At 47.1% G+C, this 22,874-nt stretch overlaps 1 protein-coding gene and 1 long non-coding RNA gene across 4 annotated transcripts in view; one reads left to right on the plus strand and one right to left on the minus strand.

Moving 5' to 3' along the window:
• On the minus strand, window positions 1–13,450 carry LOC142013819 (uncharacterized). Its single transcript, XR_012645795.1, has 4 exons — window positions 13,335–13,450; window positions 5,355–5,468; window positions 1,531–1,737; window positions 1–99 (listed from the first exon to the last, which is right to left on the minus strand). It is a non-coding gene; the product is annotated as an uncharacterized LOC142013819 (long non-coding RNA).
• AGXT2 (alanine--glyoxylate aminotransferase 2) overlaps window positions 13,281–22,874 on the plus strand; it is a 25,713-nt gene continuing 16,119 nt past the window's right edge. The window contains exons 1-4 of one of the 3 annotated variants that reach the window (XM_074995686.1): window positions 13,281–13,408; window positions 15,221–15,306; window positions 22,036–22,220; window positions 22,527–22,650. In XM_074995686.1, coding sequence (XP_074851787.1) covers window positions 13,342–13,408; window positions 15,221–15,306; window positions 22,036–22,220; window positions 22,527–22,650 — 462 coding nt within the window. In that variant the 5' untranslated portion in view covers window positions 13,281–13,341. Of the gene's footprint in view, window positions 13,409–13,758; window positions 13,886–15,220; window positions 15,307–22,035; window positions 22,221–22,526; window positions 22,651–22,874 lie in introns of those variants that run through there. The other 2 variants (XM_074995688.1, XM_074995689.1) reach the window with 2 other exon arrangements.

Here is a 22,874-nt window from a genome sequence, read left to right on the forward strand (position 1 = left end):
GAGGTAGAAATTCCTGTTGTTGTGGCTCCCAAGAGTCTCAAGACTCTTGTAGTATCAACATATGCATCTCTTCCCCGTCTTTTTCTCTGAGCCAGCTACCTGCAGGAAGCGATGAATAAATGATGGGTAAGGGTGAGAAATAAGAACTACCTAAGAGTTGTTGGACCAGAATATAATGAGAAGAGAGTACAACTACTACAAGTACTGCTGGGTGGTGGTGCGGAAGTGAGTGAGTGAATGACTGAAAGGGTAGGCTGTACTAGAGATGTAGCTACACTTCATGCTACAGATGTAAAGTTCAACTCAAGGAGGCATGCCTGTACTATTCTGCACAAACTGGGCAAGAGGGGCTAGCTGCCTGAGTATGTACCTACCATCTTGGATGCATGCAGCAAATCCCTACTGTCATTCATGCTGTGACAGCTACACTATTTTTAATGTTGCTTGATCACTGCTATCATAGGTATGTCTCCCTGAGATGGAAATTAACAACTTCCTGCTCCAGCATTGACAGATGAGAGAGAGAGAGAGAGAGAGAATGAGTAGGACAGTGGTGAGCATGATTGGTTGAAAAATTGGATGGGAAGTGAAAAATAGAGGCAGACAAAAATGAAGAAAGAATGAGAAGAAGTAAGGCTACTAAAAGAGTTTGAAAGACAACACTGTGGAAGGAGAGAAATACAAGGAAAGAAACTGGAACTGGAATAATAAGAGGGGATTATTAAACATTATTTAAAATTATATGTTAGAAAGTAGAGAAAAACTCAATGGAAGAGAGACACTAAGATGATAAAACATCAAATAAAGTGACAAAAAGAGAAGCGAAGTGCATAGACATTGCTATGGATAATGAGAACATCCACAAAAAACTAGTAAAAACACATATATGGGATACAACTCCTTATGTCTGAACACATTAATATAATAATAACCAGTCAGATTTACAAGGAAACTTTCCCTCTGGATTTCTTATTCTGTAATAATCCTTTCTGGGTGTTTTAGCACTTTCCTCTGCAGCCTCTGATATTGGCCACTGTCAGAAAGTGGATGCAGGAAGAGCAGGACCACTGATTTAATCCAGTCTGTGTGTTTCTATGTTCTGATTAAGAACAAATGCAAGGGAAATATCGAGCCAGTTTTTGTACTTTACTCATTTGCATCAGTTAAACCACATACTCTATTTTAACGTGAACATTGATGTTTCTCTTGTTAGCTTCCTTTATATCAGGCAAACTGTGCAGCAGCTTTTTTAGCTTCAGTTAACGAAAGACTGAAGATTCCATTAATCAGGCCAAATGTAAGGTACAGGACTCATTTCATTTTTACCTGTGACAGTATACAAAGCAAGCATCTTCTAAAGCAGAAAAGTTTTATCTTTCAGGTGAATTTTCAGAGTTGAGAGGTAGGTAATGGAAATACATGTTTATTCACGTTCAGCTGAGTCATTACCATAAAAATTGTTACACCCAATCTTGTGCTAAGGCCTAATGGAAACAATTATATGCTAAAGGTAAAGCTTACAATACTCACTGCATTGGTGCACGTTGAAGATGGCAGGGTCGAAAGGAATGGACTATTTTCTCCTCTTCTTCCTTCTTTTCCCCGCCAAGGGCTAAAGCTGTGAGTCCTTGACTTTCTCCTTCCTCAGAGACTTGATCCTGATAGAAATGGCCCCTCTTATTGAGTGGTGGGTGGTGCTGCTCATAGGTGTCTGTGATCCTAAAAAGTGCTGAGAACCTGCAAGTGTCATGGAAGTCATTAGGAATGAAGGGCTTTCAGAAACTTCCAGGCAAGTATCCTACAATAGTGAGTTCTCTTAGCTAGACCAGGGAAGAGCAGTGGCACAGACTGATTTTTTACAGAATGCCAGAAATCCTTGTAAAATCATTTGTAGAAAATGGATCCCCTATGGCTCACAGAAAACAGCACATCTGGGAACACTCTGATCTTTTGAAAAACTCACACTGATGCATCCACACTTTGCTAGAATTAATAAACATGCATGGAGTAGAATGATATTGGGCCATGTTCCTTCATGATTGTGAGGATGATGTTATGGCTACTAATTTAGCTACTAATTCATTTCTCCTTTAATCCAAAGGGAAAGGAACATCACCCCTCCTACAGTCTGATTACAGAAGGATAAGACATACTTGCTATTGCTGCAGCTTTCGCTATTGCTGCTCATTTTCCATCGTGGAAAAGAATCTTTCCAGAATGACAAGAAATGCGATTTTTGTTGTGGTTAACAGCTGCATCAATCTTATATATGAGTTACATCTGGGATTCTGAAACTTCCTACTTAGTACTTCATAAATTTAGTTTTGAGTCCATGTTTAAAACATCAGTAATACTGTGAATACCTGTCTGAATAAATAGCGTCCATAAAAATAACTAGTAAGCTTTACAGATGCTAAAAATGTATATTTTCCTCAAGCTTCTCATATACCATTGTTTGCAAGACAGAGAGAGGCTGCAGAATATATGGTCAGTTTCTTGCATTATGCCAACAGATCTCTTTAGGAAACATGCAGTAAGGTCTCAAAGTACGCAAATCCAGAGTACGCAACAGCGGTCTTGTGTGGCTGACCCTCCCCCCCCCGATTCATACTTATGCTCGTGACTCATACTTATGTGCTACACATGGGGCAAGAAGCGAGTGCACACTACTCACCCTAACATCTCTCACTAGCATTACTTGGGAAGCGAGTCTACCCACACAGCATCTTTCTTCTTGCATAAGAAAAGCAAGACTACCACCACATCTTTCACCCTGCATAAGAAACAAATACACCCAACTAGCATGTTTCATATGTATCATACTTCATAGATATATATGTTTTATCATATAGGCTACGTCTACACTAGCCAAAAACTTCAAAATGGCCATGCAAATGGCCATTTCGAAGTTTACTAATGAAGCGCTGAAATACATATTCAGCGCCTCATTAGCATGCATGCGGCCACGGCACTTTGAAATTGACGCAGCTTGCCGCCGCTGTGCGGCTCGTCCAGAGGGGGCTCCTTTTCGAAAGGACCCCGCCTACTTCGAAGTCCCCTTATTCCTATGAGCAGATGGGAATAAGGGGACTTCAAAGTAACCAGGGTCCTTTCAAAAAGGAGCGTCTGGATGAGCCATGCGGCGGCAGCAGCAAGCCACGTCAATTTCAAAGTGCCGCAGCCGCCCGCATGCTAATGGGGCACTGAATATGTATTTCAGTGCTTCATTAGTAAACTTTGAAATGGCCATTTCGAAGTTTTTGGCTAGGTAGACATGGCCATAAACACTTTAATTATCTATTTAGATGGTTCATCCTCTTGGGATTATTGCTGAAAGGGCTGCCTAAATAAGTTACATAAGAATAAGACCCTTGCATGCTAATGTGTGAGCTTACGGACTCTCAGACTAGGTGTCTTCCTTCTCTCTCATGCTCTTGTTCTGTGAACATCTCCCTCTCATGCTCATGTAAAGGTTTTAATCCGTGAATTTTACCACAATCATGGGCCCTAAGAGGAAAATTAGTAGTGGAGCTAGTGGTGTCAAAAGTGAGAAGAAGAGGAACGCTCATACTGTGAGAACTTTAGAAGCCAAAGTCAAGATTTTGGACTTATTAAGAAGTGGCGTATCAAACTCTGAAGTTGTGCGGCAGTTCAACATGAACGAATGTTCCATGCTTTCTATTAAAATTCGTGAAAGGAAAATACGCAAAGCAGTAGAAGAAAGTGCACCAGCAACAGCCAAATTGATCCAACATACGTAGGATCCAATTCTTATTAAGACTGAGAAGGCCTTAAATATATGGCTAGAGGACATAAATAAAAAGCGTGTACCATGGGATGAAGGGTGATGCAGGAAAAAGCTCTCTCGCTGTATGAACGCTTCAAGAAACCTGGGGTGGTGAAGATGAAGGATCTACGGTGTCTACAAAAACATCTTCAGCAAGTAAAGGGTGGCCGGCGAGATTCAAAACCCGATACACACTGCATAACACCGTTAACAGGGGAATCAGCATCTGCCAACCATGCTGCAGCCAAAAAATACCCGGCAGAATTAAAGAAGTTGATCCAGGAGAAGGGGTATAGGCCAGAACAAGTGTTTAAGGCAGACGAGATTGGCCTTTTCCAGAGGAAAATGCCCAGTAGGACCTACATTTCAAAGGCCGAGAAGCAGGCACCTGCGTTTAAGACAGCAAAGGACAGAGTTACACTCATATTTCTTGGCACTGCTGCTGGGCATATGATCAAGCCTGCGATGCTGTATCGCTCTGTGAACCCCAGAGCATAGAAAGGAAAGAATTAAAAACCTCCTCCCTGTGGTTTGGCAGTCCAATAAGAAGGCATGGGTAATGGCACAGATATTTTTGTACTGGTTTCACAAGTGCTTTGTCCCTGAAGTGAAAAAATATCTGGCTGTGAAGGGAATGGAATTCAAGGTGCTGCTCATCATAGATAATGTTCCTGGGCATCCCAAGTCTCTACAATTCATGCACCCCAATGTGGAAGTTGTATTCCTTCCTCTCAATACAAACTGCCTCATCCAGCCACTTGACCAAGGTGTGATACGCACATTCAAGGCTATTTACACTCACCTCACCTTCTCCCACATCCGAACTGCTACGGCTCCTGATCCCAAGCTTGATGTAAGCCATTGTTGGAAGGACTACAGCATCTGTGACTGCATTATGCATGTCAAAGAGACTATGGAGGAAAGTAAGCCCAAAACCGTGAATGCACGCTGGAAGAATATTTGGGAAGAAGCTGTGAATAACTTCACAGGCTTCCCCAAAGTAGACAATGAAGTCAAGAGGATCATTAACATTGAATCCTTTGCCGCCTATTTGATGAGCAATGACATGGCAGAGGACGATATAGAAGAATTACTGAATGCTGATGGGTATGAGCTAACAGAAGAAGACCTAGAAGAACTTGTGAAGAGTGCAAAGGAGGACAAATTAGAAGAGGAAGAAGAGATTGAGCTGGCATCATGGGACCTCCATAAGTCCAGCAAAGTCTTTCAACTCCTTAAACAGCTAACAAGGTGCAGGAGTATGATCGTTCGATGGAAAGGAGTTTAAGGATCACGCGGGAAGTGAACAGATGTTTCTTCCCATTAAGGGAGATGTTCACGGAACTCCAGTGCAAGAAGCAGCAACTCCCTATCACCATGTTCTTCAGGAAAGCACTGCAAAGAACACAGTCTCCCTCACCAGCCTCTACCATCACGCAGTCTCCCACCACATCACTGAAAAGAGCCTTCTTGCACACTCCTGTTTCGTCACCTCTATGAAAAGAGGTTGCATAACCACCAACCAAAACTGTTGCAACTCAAGCCTTACATTCTCCTGCTTTGTCACCTGTGAGAGTTGAAGCCTCTCATTCTTCTGCTGCCTCGATGTCTGTTTCATCTGTTCGCAAGAGAACTTCACAACCTCTACCTTCCTCTGAAGTGGATCCTGATGACCCTCCATCTGTTGAGGGGTCAGAGGAAGAGGATCAGGAATAAAAAAGTCCCCATCATGCTGTACAGTGCACTTCATCATTGTCTTCATCCGTCATCACACTGTACAGCAGGCTACATCATCATCATCATACAAAGAGAAATGGAAGATCTTGCATTCAGATAAGCCCCATTTGATTTTTTTATAAAAAATTATAGTGTTCAAGTACAGCATTTTATAACATTTATACTTTAAGAGTTATGTGCATTTAATTACACAAAAAAAAGTTCATATGAACACGTACATGGTTTATAGGCACTTGTGAAGTTTTACCTTAGTATACAATAGTTTTCTATAGGGGGACCCCTATTTATGTGAATACAAGCTTACATGGCGGTACCAAGAACTGAACCCTCCCGTACTTTGAGATGTTATTATATATGAATTAAATTGTATATTCTGATAACATGTATCCTAAACAATGTACCGTACTTCCCAAGAAGAAAAAAAGGATATCCCTATGCTTAAAGCAGAATCCTATTCATCTAGATTTGTAAGGCAACCCACTAGAAGTGTGCAGTAAATGTAAGATAAGAGACAACTTTAGATTTTACATTATGTTTTGCACATCCAAAAATATTACAGTGACAAAATGACTTGAAGCACAGACAATTTGTTTTTGTTAAATAGATCCAAATATTTTTAAATGAAAGCATATGGTTCAGAAATAAAGTAATTCACAGAAAGTATGTTGATTGGACACCTCTGGTATAAAAATAGGTCCTCAGGAAGCTTTCATTATTTAAGTGTATTTGATAGACTATTTTTAAGGTAAAAATAAATTTGTTGTAGTTATTAACATTTAAAATGTTTAATATCATCTGCCAGTAATTTTATTTGTCATCAATACTGTTACTAAAGTCTCCTAGTTTTGTGATGGACTTTTTGATCTTTGTCAATATAAATACTTTTTTCTACCAGTAATGATGCATAATTAAATGCAATAAAATATTTCCTGAGCAAAATTTACATTAGAAATCTTCCAGTTTTCCTCAAATGATTTAGAGGTTTCATATAGTAGGTATGGGCTTTGTGGATTTATAGGAAAGATTTTTTACTCTTCTTTTAGGAATTCCAACACAAATTTTATAACAAAGAGAAGGAAATATTATGCACTTTTGCCCTTTACAAGAATGTAAAGTTGTTGTTTTTTTTACCACTGATATGCCATGTAAATCAAAGGCCCAGTCACACTGCACAGCTAAAACCCAATTGGCTGAGTATACATTACAGTGATCTGTCGACAGAAATTACTGTTGAATGATATCCTCCAACAAACCCTCTGTTGACAGATTGTGTCTACAAAGCAGCTCAAAAGTGCAATCCACTGTCAACTGAGAGCAGTCAGACTGCCCTGCCCTCTCTGAATAGAACGGCCTCCTGGAAGCTCGGCAAACAGGGCTGCCTCATGAACCAGAAGCCCTGTCTGTCCACAGAGGGCTCCCCGGAGCATCTACACTGTACTTTTGTTGACAGTCTGTTGACAGGAGAGTTGTGCCTCACCCAGGAGCAACAGAACTCCCCCAAGAAAACTGCTGCATTTTGTTGACAGTTTCTCAACAGAACGCATTTTACATCTAGACGCTGCATGAGTTTTGTCAAGAAAACTCAATAACGTAGGCACAGCTAATGTGATAAGTGGCATTTTTTGTGCAAAAACAGAACACTATGAAAAGCATATTCCAAAACATTTTAGAATAATCTAAGGTGAATCCAGTTTGAAGTAATAAAACTAGTATCCTAAAGTAAGATAGACTGTAGGGAAGCAACATTCTCTAGGACAGAGGTCCCCAAACAGTGGTCAATCTGCCATTAGCACTCAGTGGAATATTTGCTGGTGGAAAGCTGCCTGATCACATTAGCTATGTCTACACTGCAGCACTCTTTCAAAAGACAAGCTTGAGGAAGATATCGCCTTGAAGATTGTCTTTCGAAAGAGTGCATTTAGACACAGAAAGCAGATCGAACTTCTGATCCACTCTTTTGAAAGACAGCGTCCATACAGGTACAAGCGCTCTTCCGAAAGAGTGGAGCAGGAAATGCTGCAGATGGGGTCACATGGCTGACAAGCCCTTCCAGAGCCCACAGCCTCCTGTTCCCTTAAAGGTCCCTGCCCAAATACCCTCGCCCTGCACACACTCAGGCCTGCCAAGCTGCTCCAATCAGCAGAGAGCCTGTGAAGGTATCAAACAACCAGCACAATGCCTGATGGAGCCCCAGCAGCAACTCCTGGCATTAGAGCTGGCCTTCCTGGGTGCCATAGTCAGCCAACTGGCCATAGTAGTCACTGCTGCCTTCCACCCCCTCCTGGGGAGTGAGCATCCCTCACCCAGGAGCCTGCCAGCACCTACCCCACCCCAGTGACTGGGCATCTCTGGAGCCATCCCAGCAGCTCTGACTTGTGGGAGCAGCTGGAGTTGGGGGACTGGGAAGATGCCAGATGGGTCCAGGATTTCCACATGAGCAAGTGGACCTTCCAGTAGCTCTGCCACTGGCTTACCCCTGCTCTGAGACACCAGGACACCCGCATGCAGCCTGCTCTCCCCCTCAAGAAGTAGATCACCATCACCATTTCGAAGCTGGCCACCCCGGACAGCTACCAGTCTGTGGGGCATGATTTTGGAGTGGGCAAGGCCACCATTGGAGCTATCCTCATGGAGCTAAGGTGTGAATGGGTCATACATCCACCACAGGGAGGGGGCTCCTGGGCAAGGGGGACCCTTGGCGGCTGGTGGCATGGGGGAGGGGGTATGGAGGAGGGCACATGGGGAGAGGCCCCGGGGGGTGGGGAGCAGGCACACCCTGTCATGCCCTCATGAGAGCACAGGCCCTCTCTGCCCTCTCTCCCATGCAAGTCATCCAAGCCATCAATGCGATGCTGCTCCAGAGGGTTATCTGTGTGGGGGACATGGATGCAGCCATTGCAGGATTCATCGCAGTCAGCTTCCCACATTGCTTCAGTGCCCTGGATGGGATGCACATCCCAATCTGCACCCCAGAACACAGCACCAGCCCATATAGCAACAGGAAAGGCTACTACTTGGTAATGCTTCAGACAGTGGTGAACTTGAAGGGCATGGATAGGCTGGGACATATATCCCGCCCCCCCCCCCAAGAGCTCCAGGTCAGGGATGGCACCATGACCCTCTGCATGGTGGCAGATGCCATCTATCCCCTGCAGCCCAGGCTGATGCAGCCATACACTGGCAACCCTGACCACACCCAGGAGGCTTTTAACACACACCTAACCAGGCCCCCAGTGCAGTGGAGCAGTCCTTCGGGCGCCTGAAGGGCTTGTTCAGGTGCCTCCTCATGCTGCTGGAGGTTGGGCTGCAGAAAACCCCCACAGGTGGTGGGCACCTACTGCGTCCTCCACAACACAGTGGAGAGCAAGGGTGAGTCCTTCATCGGGGTGTGGGCAGCCGAGTCCAGCTCCACTTATGAGCAGCCAGCCACTTTCCTGAGTTGCCAGGCCCATTAAATAAAGGGAAGAAGGATTCTTTCGCAGATGGCTTTTCTTTCAAAAGAGCAGCATCTACATTGGCTTTCTTCTTTTGAAAGAAGCTCTTTTGAAACTAGGATATGCAAATGAGGTGTCAAATATGTAAATTTATGCCTCATTTGTATTTTATTTACCTCATTTGCATGCCTCTTTCGAAAGAGGAATGCAAGCGTAGACGCACCCTTAGTGTTTCCTTCATTACTAACCCTATACTACACTGGGGCCGTGTCTACACTAGCCAAAAACTTCGAAATGGCCATTTCAAAGTTTACTAATAAAGCATTGAAATACACATTCAGCACCTCATTAGCATGCGGGCAGCTGTGGCACCTCGAAATTGACACAGCTCGCCGCCGTGCGGCGTGTCCAGACTGGGCTCATTTTCGATAGGACCCCGCCTACTTCAAAGTCCCCTTATTCCTATGAGCAGATGGGAATAAGGGGACTTCAAAATTGATGCAGCTCGCTGCTGTGCAGCTCATCTAGACGGGGCTCCTTCGAAGTCCCCTTATTCCTATGACCAGATGGGAATAAGGGGACTTCGAAGTAGCCGGGGTCCTTTCAAAAAGGAGCCCCGTCTGGACGAGCTGCACAGTAGCGAGCTGCATCAATTTCGAAGTGCCGCGGCCACCCGCATGCTAATGAGGCGCTGAATATGTATTTCAGCGCTTCATTAGTAAACTTCGAAATGGCCATTTGCATGGCCATTTCGAAGTTTTTGGCTGGTGTAGATATAGCCTGGGAGAGGGACCACATAGAGATTATCCAATATTGGTGATAGACACAGGAAGAGAGCAGTGCCTACATCATCTGAAACGGGTTGCCTTACCTTTCCACTTATACTTTCCCTTAGTTACCTCTGTGCTTGGGTAACAGGCCCATGGAGTGTCTACATGTCTTCTTTCAAAAGAAAAAAGCGCATAGATGCTCCATGGGCATGTTACCCAAGGGACAGCGGTAACTAAGGGAATGTATCAGGGGAAAGGGGAAAAGTAAGGCAGAAAAAGGAATCTTACATACAGATCACTGTATCCAATTCTGTAAAACTTTTTTTTCTGTCACTGTCAAATGTTTTGGGATCTACTTTGTAGCTAATTAAGTTTGGTCAGAAAAGAACTGTCAGGCTCAGAGTGGCATATGGATGAACACAGAGTGACATATGGATGAACACCTGTTAGGGATGGTCTAGATCAGTGGTGGACAACCTATGACCCTTGGGCTGCAGGAAGCCTATCAGGGTTCTCTGTGTGGCCCATGAGACATTTTGTTCATTGTTGTCCACATGCAGGCTTATGAGATTCCTCTGGTTTCTGTCTGCACAGGTTCTTTTCCTATCAGTACTACCAGAGCAACATGCATGTTCAGCAAAGGCGCATGAAGTTAGGTGTATGCTGATTGCACACACCAGTAACTGTGAAAGCCGTGCACACCCTCTGCATCCAATCTAAGCGCTGCTATGGTACAGTCAGCACACCCTGCAAATTCTAAGCATGCAACTGCAATTAGCAAAGCTACAGTACTCTGGGAGACCAAGATTGTTACAACAATCTTGCTGAAGCTGAGCTAAAGGAGGACCACTCATGCGGCTCACTTGCTTAGTTTGCTCCTTGATGGTCTCGCTAATATTTAATCCTTCCATAAGAGCAGGGGACTGGACTAGATGACCTCTTGCAGTCCCTTCCAGTCCAATGAGCCTATGATTCAATTCTGTGTTGGGTTTGAGCAATGTACAACCAAGTGAAAATAAACATCAGTACTAAGCCACTGGGAACAAGAAGCTAGACTTATTCATGTTTTATATGAACTTATTTTCTTTACCTAGTACATGGTCACCAGATAAAAGTATTATGTACTATGATTTGTGTATGGCTGTTTCTACTGTTGACCATTTAGAATCCTTGGAATAAAATGTAATGCAACTGTAGTGTGAATAGCTTCTTTCACACAAATTGTGTACTACAAAATACTTCACAGTATTGAATACCTAATGTATAGTGTGCTCAGGTCTTCAAAAAAAGGAAGTCTTCACCTGTATTATGTTAGGATCTTATTTGTGTGAAGTAGATATGGGGGCACATGGGGACAACTAGTTGCACAGCCACAGAGCTTTCTAAAATAAAGACCAAACCCCTTGTTCATTTGTCTATACTGTAAATAAAAGAGATTGAGAGTGAGTTTTTCCTTCACACAAGCTGTCTGCAGTAACTAGATTATCCAGTTGCTCATGAAAAAGTGTGTCCTTCTTTTCACTAAAATATGTCAAAATTTAATATTCCAAACCAATCCTGTGAGGAACTGTTAAGACTTCAGCTCCTGTTCTTACCCAGAAGCCCTCAAAAACTTGTAAGATTGGGCCCTACTTCATGGGACAATCACCTTAAACATTTGTGCAAACAATGCTGTAACTCAGCATTCTGTTATATACAAATACATATCCTGTATAGCTCAGCACAAACATTCAAAAAATCATGAGTTCAGGCCACCCACAAATCATGATGCTGTTGTTCAAATTTTCCAAAGCAATACATTTGAGTGTCTTTGCTTTTTGGCTTTTGAGCTTTCAAGGCTTGTCTTTCAAGTTTTTCCTCTGTAACAAAAGCTAGAAACTTGCTTTTTAAAAACACAAAAGATGAGATTCTCATGTAAGTGTATGATTCAGAGAGCAGGGCCTTGAAGAAGAGAAAATTTATACAAACTGGCAACAAACACCACCCCACTTATTCAGTCCCCTCCACCAGTCATTTCCCAGCTGTGGGAGGCAACACAGGAGGGAGGCTGGACACACATTTTGGGAAAGTTACCGATAGGCTACAGGAAGGAGGTGGGGTGGAAATGGAATGGGGCTGCCTGACACACTTGGTAACTTCTCCCAGTACTTCCTATTTGTCTGTTTGCCTCTTTTGCAAAAACCATATTTCTCCTGCAAAGATGTATGTGCTCTCTGCGGCTACGTCTACATGTGCACGCTACTTCAAAATAGCTTATTTCGATGTAGAGACATTGAAATAGTCTATTTCGATGAATAGCATCTACACGTCCTCCAGGGGTGGCAACGTCGACATTGGGCAGCACCACATCGAAATAGGCGCTGCGAGGGAACGTCTACACGCCAAAGTAGCACACATCGAAATAAGGGTCCCAGGAACAGCTGCAGACAGGGTCACAGGGCGGATTCAACAGCAAGCCGCTCCCTTAAAGGGCCCTCCCAGACACACTTGCACTAAACAGCACAAGATACACAGAGCCCACAACTAGTTGCAGACCCTGTGCATGCAGCGTGGATCCCCAGCTGCGGCAGCAGCAGCCAGAAGCCCTGGGCTATGGGCTGCTGCACACAGTGACCACAGAGCCCCGCAGGGGCTGGAGAGAGAGCATCTCTCAACCCCTCAGCTGATGGCCACCATGGAGGACCCCGCTATTTCGATGTTGCGGGACGCGGATCGTCTACACGTTCCCTACTTCGACGTTGAACATGTAGACGTTGAACGACGTTGAACGTCGAAGTAGGGCGCTATTCCCATCCCCTCATGGGGTTAGCGACTTCGACGTCTCGCCGCCTAACGTCAATTTCAACTTCGAAATAGCGCCCAACACGTGTAGCCGTGACGGGCTCTATTTCAAAGTTGGCGCTGCTACTTCAAAGTAGCGTGCACGTGTAGACGCGGCCTGCATGTTCTCACTGGGGAGCCAACTTGGGGGGAAGTGTTCCTTGTGGTGCAGTGCAGACAGCTCACTCCAAAATGGCACCATTTCCTAACAGGGGCAGGGGACATTGGTGGCCATCTGTGTGAGCAGTGTGCCCCCTTGAGAAGCGGCTGGGGAGAGAAGGACCTAGGAGTGGGCCGTGAAGGGACAGGGGGTCCTGGGATGGGAGCAGGTTCAGGGAGGGCGTAATGGGGAAAAGACGAGGGTGAGAGGAGTGGGTAGTGGGGTGCACAAGGGAAAGCCGGGGGCAGGCTGAAGGGCTCTGAAGCGGGGGTAGAGCAGGAGGTGGGCTGAAGGGCTATGAAGCGGGGGCTGTGAATTGGGGGCAAAGGTGGCGGGCCGAAGACAGTGGTGAGGCAGGCGGGAGGGCTGTGAAGGGGCAGGGTCAGGGTAGGAGGCGGCTGAGGCCTCTGAAGGGGGCCGAGGAGCACTGGGCCGAAGGGCGGCCATGGGGCCACTGGGGACTCGGAGGAAGGGCCGGGAGGGGAGGGAGTTGAGGTGGTCGCCCCCCACGGCGGCGAACTCTGCCCTGCCCCGCCCCGCCCCGCCCCGCCCCGCCCCGCCTTTCACCTCCCGCCTCCCAGAGCCATATTCCGGCCTCTCGGGCGCGCTGGGCCAGGCTCACCTACCCCGAACATGGCCAGGGCGCTCGGGCGTCTCAGGCCGGTTTGGACGTGGGGCTGGAGGCGGCATCTCGGCAGCGGTAAGAGGAGCTCCCCGCCGCGGCGAAAGCAGCTACCTTGGCCCTGAGCCACTGCCGGAGCTGGGCCCGCCCCCGGCGTGAGGCTGCCTTTGCATCCGCTGCCCCGAGCCTGCGGCCCCGCGTTTACATCAGGGCGGGCAGCCAAACGGGGGCGAGTGTGCGGGCGGCCGGGCTCGGGCGTTATCGCGTGAGAGAGCAACCTGCGGGAGCCCGCAGTCAGGCCCGGGACTGCCGAGCCGCTGTGAGGCGTGTCGGGCTACTCCCGATGGGCTTTCACTTGCCACCGCCAGGCTGGAGGGCAGGGGGAGAAGGGGCTTCTGTCAGGCCCACAGGCTAAGCCAGGGGCCTGCAACCTGCAGCTCTTTAAGGACTTCTTTGTGGCCCCTGACATAATTAAAGTAGGTTCAGGAGTGGAGATCAGGAAGACCAGACCGTGGTACACACAGGAACAGTGTGAGGAAACAGATTCTGTAAGAGGTGTGTGGCCCTCCTGCAGTACACACCTATCGCTTTGCAAGTCATTGTGTGCACTGTGCTTACAATAGGGATTGCAGAAAGTATGACTTCATTTTATTTATTAAGGACCAGCTCATATGTGCATGCCTTGCTGCTCTTGCATTATTGAGATTTTTACCAAATTTTCTTAAAAAAAAATTGTTTGCTATTTTGTTTGCTGACCCCTGGACTAACCCAAGCTCTCCATTACAATTTCCGGCCTCTTTATCGTAAATGAAATGCTTGCCTTTTCAATTCTTTTTCCTCCCAGGAGCCTGGTCTGCTCAGGTATTTTAGTATGATTGGAGATTTCAACCACTTTTGTCTTTAAAAAACTGAACAGAAGTAGCTCATTCCTATGGGAGAGGTGTGAATGTGCCTCGGAATCACTGTCACCCTGGGACCCACTGCTTGATCATAGTGTTGGGTTATCAGCATTCCAAATGGGGAAAAAAGGCATCTGGTGATATCTGCGTTTTAAGCTTGGAAAAGAGACCCACAAAAGTAAACTGTTAGAAATGTGTGCTGCTAATGGCCAGCACTGGATTCTGATTCAGTTGCAGCCCTTGTATTTTGCAGAGTACGGAATTTTTTCCCATTAACTTGGTAGTGTGATAGTGTTTATTATGCAATAATGTACAGATGTCAGTAATGGTAATTTCATAGCAAAAAGCAACCTTAGTAGTATAAGAGATCTACCATCAATCAAACTTTAGCTACACCCCTTCACCTGAAGTCAAAGCGGGAGCTGTGGAGCACTTTAACAGAACTTTAAAATCTAGGATGTGGAGATAATTTACAGCCCATAATACCTTTAGCTACATTGGCACGTTACCTGCTTTGACTTCGTTATTAGTAACAAAATGGTGGACATCAGCTTCCCAGTTCCTGCAAGGGGCAGGGAGCTGGGAACCAAGCAGCAGCCTGGTTTCTGCCTCCCCTGCATTGGCAGGACCTGGGAGACTGACCAGTCATGAGATGGTTAGTTTCCTGGGTCCTGCAAGCAGCAGGGAGATGGGAACCAACCTGTCTTCTGGTGGGCTGGTCATTTTCCCATCTCCTGCAAACTCCCGCCAGCTTAGATGAAAATTTGAGTTACATGGAGGTTGCAGGAATGTGTAACTTGGGGGTTTATTGTACTTTAGCTCACAAAAGCATAAATATTCAATGCAGTCTCTCCTTGAATTAAATCCCTCAGATCTAATATGTCTACCTTGGCCATACTGACGTTGCAAAAACAAATTTTCAAAGACTGTTTTTGTTTCAGATGTGTATTTTGAATTATTTTGATAATCCTAATCTGCTGTATTTTCTTAGATGCACTTAGACAGCAGGAATTGAAAAGTTCTTTCTCCATGAAAGCAAAAATGCCTCCTTGTGACTTTTCACCTGAAAAATATGAGGTAAGTCATGCACTGTGTGCTGTACTTGGGTTTTCTGAACTGTGCCTCTAGATGTGAGTGCTAAGATCACCATTCTGTGTATTCAGGAACTGTTCTATTCACAGTATTTTTCAGTTGCTCCAGAAGTTTAGAGCATGGCTTTTATCCTTCTAGGACATCAGTTGGAGGGATAAAGTTCAACAGGGCCTCTGTGCTGCTGGAGGTTAGAGTACAATAAAAGAAAAATCTTAATCTAAGGAAAAGTAGCCATGAAACATTCTCTTATCTGTTTCTCTCTGTGATTTACAGAATTCCTCAAATTAGTTATTAAAATATTTTCCTCTTCCACGAAAATGTTACCAAATTAGGTTTTTTCAGGTGAGGACTGCAGTGTGGTCAGAGAAGTGGAGGCAAATATGCAATTTTTAAAGGATTACTCTTTCTAGGTGTGTAATGCCCTATGGCCTGTGTCCAGCAAAGAGCCAATAAGCATCTGATGAAGTTAAAGGGGGCATTCTCAAGTAGTAGTCACATGAAAGAGCATACACTGTAACAGAAATGTGCTGATATCATGAGTTAAACATTATGAAGTAGGTGTTCTATCATTGTCCCAATGTATGGTTGCAGAAATGTGGTTACATTTTCATAGGATGGTGAGAAGATATATATAATGGTTCACATATCATCTGTGATTCAGTCCTGTGGTTATTGATCAGTTGCCAAGATAGCTCTGTGTCCTGTTGTCACTGTGCCTCAGTGGGTAAGAACTGAGCATACCAAATTCAAAACAAACTGCTGAGAAATATGGTAGGCACACACCAAAGTTCGCAGTTATTCTCCTACAAGATATAGCAGGCCAGCAGCAAAAGCAAACTTCTGTTTAATCACAGAAGTAAGTCAGAAAAGTAGTTTTCTTAGGCATTCCAGTCCTTATATCACCACCAAAAACACTAGACTTAATGATGAGTGGTTACTTAAAACCAATCTAATCAATCAAAGGGTCGTTCTGATCCTAAAAGACCAGTCACGCCCCCAGGACAATATATAACTTAGATCTTACCCAATAGCTACAGGCTGTGTCTATACTACAGCAATCTGTTGACAGAAGTCACTGTTGGAAGAGATCTTCTGACAAAACTTCTGTCGACAGATCACTTCCACACAGCAAAGCAGATCACTTTGTCGATCTGCTCTGTCGACGGAAAGTGGCTAGACTGGCCGACTGCTTTTCTTTCAGAACAGGGCCCCAGAACCCCATCGCATAGGGTTGCATGGCTGGCAAACCCTTCCAGGAGCCCCAGCCAGGCATGCTCTAAAAGGGACTACCCACCCCCTGCCCTCCCTGTTCCCTGTCCATGCTGAGGCTTGCGTAACTCATTGAGGGACAGCATGAGGTGGCTCACATGCTTTCAGTGAGAGACTTTGCACTTTCCAGATAGCCATGGTGTCAGAGGACCCCTGGGGGGGGGCTTACAAGAGCCCCACATACAGCCGCTGCATCTTCTGCTGCACATCATCCTGTCCGCCCTCCTCTTCCTCTGGGGGGTGAGCCCAGTATCAGCTTTGAGGAGCATGCTGAGGCTGCCACATAAGCCCATCAGCATTTGGCTCCGTGGGTGATCAGGTGGGTTTGGAGGCACAGAACCAGTTCCAACTGGTGGGACTGGCTTGTGGTGGGGCGGTGGGACGACCAGCAGTGACTCCAGAATTTCAGAATCAGAAAGGACACCTCCCTAGAGTTCTGCGCCTGGCTCGCCCCCACCCTGCAGAGAGAGCATACCCTTATCTGGCATGCCATCCCCCTGGAGAAGCAGATTGCCATCACCTCTGGAAGCTGGCTACCCCTGACAGCTACTGCTTTGTTGGGAACCAGTTTGGTGGGCGAGTCTACCGTCGGGGCCATCCTCATGCAGGTAAGGCACTCTTGGGCTGCAGGCCCTGCACAGAGGGGTTCATGTGGGGGACCTCAGGAAATTGGGCTGAGTGCGCGAGGTGTTGGGGGAAGTCCCTTCCCTGGGGGACCATGCCATCCCACCCTTCACACAGACCTGCTATCGATGAGGGATAGGGACAGCCTCACACAGGGGCCTTCCAGAGAGCTTGGGGGACAGAAGCGTGCTGGAGACACCCCTCCCCGGGGCCTAGGGGCTCTGTCTCACAGTACCCTGATGTGCATGTTTGGTTCCCTCCCTTTGCAGGTTATGATGGCCATCAACACGCTGCCGCTGTGGAGGGTCATCCGTCTCACAGACTTGGATGTAGTCATGGCCAGATTCACCACCCTGGGACTCCCCAGCTGCTTCAAAATGGTTGTTGGGAGCCACATCCCCATCCATGCCCCAGTCCACAGTGCAGCCAGATTCATCAGTCTCAAGCGATATCACTCCGTTGTGCTGCATGCCCTGGTCTGCGACATGTATATCGGGTGGTTGGGCTGGGTACACGACGTGTGGGAGTTCTGCAACTCTGGTCTGTTCTGGAGGATGGAGGCAGGCACCTATGTCCCCGGCCGGGAGCTGGCACTCAGGGATGTGAACATGCCATTATGCGTCATGGGAGACACCACCTACCCGCTCATGCCATGGCTCATGCAGCCATATATACCTGGATCTGAGCCAGGAGCTTTTAATGCCCACCTCAACTGGGCACGGAATCAGGTCGAGTATGCCTTTGGCCATCTCAAGGCACCTGGCTGGACGTGGGGGAGTACAATGTCCCCCAAGCAGTGGCCACCTGTTGTGCCCTCCACAACATTGTGAAGGAGAAGGGGGAGACTTCCTCCCAGTGTGCGGGATGGACATCAGCTGCAACTGCGAGCAGCCGGGCACAGCTCCGATTTGCCAGGCCCATCAGGACAGGCTGTGGATCTGCGAGGCCCTGAAGGAGAGCTGCTTCCATGGCACCCAATAAACCTCCCCAGTGCCCCCTCAGCTCTACCCTGTCCCCACCATGATCCCTCCCTTCGTTCCCTCATCCCTCCCAACTCCTCCCCGGTAAAGAGGGACGTGAGGGTGGTGTTCAAATAACTTGTTTACTTACAAAAACTTAAATGTGATGAAAATAAATGTTGCGTAAAAAGCTATTTACAATGTGGAAGAAGATATAACTATATACAGTGGGGTGCAGGGGGCCTTGGGAAAATGGATGAGAAGGCACTAGTCTAGTGGGGGCTGTGACCCCACAGGGGAGTGGGACCCTGAATGGTGGTGGCCTCAGGATCCCCTCTCGCCACAGGTTTGGGGTCACTCTTGGGGCTGGGTTGGGGTGGGAGCTCAAGGAGGTACGGTGGTGGGTGGGGCTGAAGCGGGATTGGGCTTGGCAGAGGGAGCATGGGGAGTCAGGGAGTAGGCATGGCAGGAAGGGCATAGATGTAGGGGAGCCAGGCATGGCAGGAAGGGGGCAGGAGGGGTGGCCATGGCCACCACCCACTAGACAAGGTCCAGCATGCCTTGGGGGATTGGTGGCAGGGCGAGTGGCAGTGGTGGAGGTTGCGGGGGTGGCAGCATCTCCTGGCTGGGCCAACTCATCCCTCCAGACCCTGGTGACAGTGTCTAGGCAGAACATCAGTTGGTCCCAGGCCTGCGTCCTCCACTTCTGGTCTTTTAGCAGTTGATGAGTTTCCAGAGGGCGGTGGTGTGGGCCCTCTGGAGGTCCTCAGTCCCCCTGTTGTTGGCCCCTCCAGCTGTGGTCCCTCGCCATAGGGGCATACTGGTCCTGGGCTGCCTTGCTGTCATTCTGAGATGGGGCTGGCTGGCCCTGGTAGAAAGGTGGGGATGGTGCAGCTGTAAGGAAGGGAAGGAGAAATGGTGAGTCATTCCTGCAACACAGTCTCTAAGGCCCTGTCTGCCACCCGCTGTGAGACACAACCACCACTCCCCAGGCCAAGGGACAGGACTGTCCAGGGAGCAATGGCATGTGTGCCCTGCACAGCAGGCCCCGACACATGAGGACCTACGGTGCCTTGGGAACCAGGCTGACCCTTGTGGCTCCCCCAACCCCACTCGATGGGCTAGTGGCTGAGGTGGGGTTGTCCAGCCACAGAGGGAGTCTCCATATGGGTGGTGAGTGCTCCAGATGCAGCCTGGCCCTCTCTGCCGCCAACCCCCTCCCCCACAAATGTGCAGCTCACAGCACTGTCCATGGAAGTGGGGGCTGACACCAGCAGGTATGCCTGTGTGCCAGGAGTGGCACTCCTCAGTGTATCTGGGGTCAGGCCATTGTCCATGTGGCTGACCCACTTCCAGCTGTGGCAGGTGCTGGCGCCCTCCCCCTCCCACAACCTGGGGTGAGCAACATATGGGGTACTTACCAGAGCGTCCCTTGAAGAGGTTGGGGGTTGCCCTGGATGTGGCCTGGCTGAGTCCAGGGTGATCACCAGTGTGCCCTCGCTCACCTCAGATCCCTTCTCTTCTTCTTACTCTGGCTGGGTCCCAGGTTGCTACTGCTTGTCCTCCTCCTGTAGCTCTTGCAGCAATGTGGGGGTGGGCCTCCTCAGCCATGTCAATGGTGGCTGTTGGTGGAGGGAGGAGTCCTTGCCTCTCAGGAGGTTGTGCAGCTCATGATAGTATGGGTCCTGCTCTGTCCTGCTGGCAGTGTTCCAGGCCTAGGTGTACCCCTGATTCAGCTCCTTAACCTTCACCTGGACTTGCTCCATTGTCTGGAAGAGGTGGCCCTATGTACCCAAGCTGGTGACCAGCTGGCTGTAGGCAGGGTCATTTCTCCTCTTGGCTGAGGGGTCTAAGAGGATCAGCTCCTCAGCCCAAAGAGGTCCTGCACCTCAGGCCTGGTCCAGGATTGGGCCCAGTGTTTTGTGTCCCTGGGGGGCTCCTGGGACCCCTCCTGTGGCTCTCTGTAGCCATGGGATGCCAGTGTGCTCTGGGGAGTGGCTGGGGGGCAACTTGGTGCTTCTATGCTCTCAGCATCCTGCCATGGGGTTTTCAGGGCTCCCTGCAGGTTTAAGAATGGCTGGAGGCAAAGAGAGACACATCTCATAGAGCTGGAAGGGACCTTAGGAAGTAATCTAGTCCAGTCCCCTTAGCCCCTTGGCAGGACCAAGCACCCTCCCCCTTTTTAAAAAAACTATTTATCCCAGATCCCTAAACGGCCCCCTCAAGCATTGAGCTCATAATCCTGGGTTTAGGGGGCCAGTGCCTGAACCACTGAGCTATCCCTTTTCCTCTGTATGCTATAGAGGTTGCAACAGGTGGCCACTACTTGAGAGCATAGCACTGTGATTGCTGTGAACAGAGTATCTCCTAGGACCAGCTGGACGGCACCATGGAGGACTTATTGTTGACAGAAGCCCCCCCGGACCGTCCACTCTTCATTACTTTCTGTAGAGAAAGGCATTCTGCTTCATGGAAGAAAGTCAGAGGGCTGTCAATAAACATGCCTTGTTCTGTTGATTTACTGTTGACAGCATGCATTTTTAGTATGGATGTTCCACCAGTTTTGTCAACAGAACTCCTGGGAGAGTTCTCGGCCACTGTGCACAGAGTGGGCGAAGAGTGCTCCGTGTGTGGTGCTAATGAGCTGCATTTCGCCAAACTGCAGTGTCCTGTTTGGTTCCTGTGGTGAGCAGAAAGCATATTGGACACCAGGGATTTAGCTAAAGGCATGGGGAGTACACTCACAAAGATAGTGGATGATACCAAACTAGGGCTACGTCTACACGTGCCCCAAACTTCGAAATGGCCATGCAAATGGCCATTTCGAAGTTTACTAATGAAGCGCTGAAATGCATATTCAGCGCTTCATTAGCATGCGGGCGGCAGCGGCGCTTCGAAATTGACGAGCCTTGCCGCCGCGCGGCGCGTCCAGACGGGGCTCCTTTTCGAAAGGACGACGCCATGAGCTCATGGGAATAAGGGGACTTCGAAGTAGGCGGGGCCCTTTCGAAAAGGAGCCCCGTCTGGACGCGCCGCGCGGCGGCAAGGCTCGTCAATTTTGAAGCGCCGCTGCCGCCCGCATGCTAATGAAGCGCTGAATATGCATTTCAGCGCTTCATTAGTAAACTTCGAAATGGCCATTTGCATGGCCATTTCGAAGTTTGGGGCACGTGTAGACACAGCCTAGGAGAGATTGCACGTGAGTGGGATTAAAATTCAAAATGATTGGGACAAACTGGAGAAATAATCTAAAGTAACAGGATAAAGTTCAATATGAACAGATGTAAAGTATCCCACTTAGGAAGGAACAATCAAGTTGCACATGTACAAAATAAGAAATGTCTGTGTAGGAAGGAATAATGTGGAAAGGGATAGGGGTTGGGGAACATTGTGGATCACAAGCTAAATAAGAGTGAACAGTGTAACACCTACGAAAAATCAAATATCACTGTGGGCTGTATTAGCCAGAGTGTTGTAAGCAGTCAAGAAGTAATTCTTCCACTCTTTTCTGTGCTGATTAGGCCTCAACTGGAATATAGTATTGTGTCCTGTTCTGGGCACCACATTTCAGGAACAATGTGGACAAATTGGAGAAAGTCCACAGAAATTATTAACAATCTGAAAAACATGACTATAAATATTAGGTTTGTTTAGCCAGGAGAAGAGAAGATTTAGGAGGGATAGAAGGAGGTTTATGGACCTTATTTCTGGATTAGTATTTATTTTAAAATTGTAGTTATGCAGTTAACTGGATTGCAATGTGTACAAATTATATTGTGTTGATATGATGAATCTGTAGATAGCTTTATAATCCATTAGAACATTTAGAAATGGGGAGAAAATGACTTCTTCCCTCCTACAGTCCTATCCATATGAGCATATGCTGAAGATCCGCAAACAGAATCTCTTTCCAACACTGGTAACATGCTACAAGAAGCCCCTGTTGCTACATCAGGGACATATGCAGTGGCTGTTTGATTATGAGGGACGAAGGTACCTTGATCTCTTTGCTGGAGTTGCTACTGTCAGTGTTGGTCACTGTCACCCGTAAGTATGTTATTGTATGAGTTGTTGACTTATGTAGAAATACACTTCTGTCTTTAGTGTTTGCTTTTTGTTTGCCTTTGGGTACATGGGGCTACAGACTATGGCATGATACATTTTGGTATGTTTGGAATCAGCTTCTTATGTTCAAATCAGCTGCAGTGATCTTTTTGGGATATGAGTTTTTTACTTTATTCATCCATTCATTTGGCAGAGAGTAAAATGCTAGAATTTTAAGAATTAATAGAAGTCAGAAAAATATCATATGCATGTTGGATTAAATTAGTCAGTCTTTCTTACTGCACACAGGAAGGTAACTGCAGCTGCCCAAAAACAACTTGGTCGTCTGTGGCATACAAGCAACATCTACATGCATCCAGCTATCCATGAATATGCAGACAAACTAACAGCACTTCTCCCTGATCCACTTAAGGTACCTAACTCCCAGAAGGGTGGATTCCTGTTAATTAATGTTTTTATTTTGCAATATTAATTGATTATAGAGAGTGCAACAATATTCAGAGACAAAATATTGTGATATCAAACTTATATCCTTATGTAAAATCTCCAAAGAGAGAACAAAGCTTCAGCTAACAAGAAAAAAATTAGTTCTCAGAACACTTCTGGTCTTTACAGTGAGCTCAAAGGTGCACAAGA

This window comes from Carettochelys insculpta, chromosome 5 (assembly GCF_033958435.1).
Source record: "Carettochelys insculpta isolate YL-2023 chromosome 5, ASM3395843v1, whole genome shotgun sequence".
In the NCBI taxonomy this organism is placed as follows: domain Eukaryota; kingdom Metazoa; phylum Chordata; order Testudines; family Carettochelyidae; genus Carettochelys; species Carettochelys insculpta.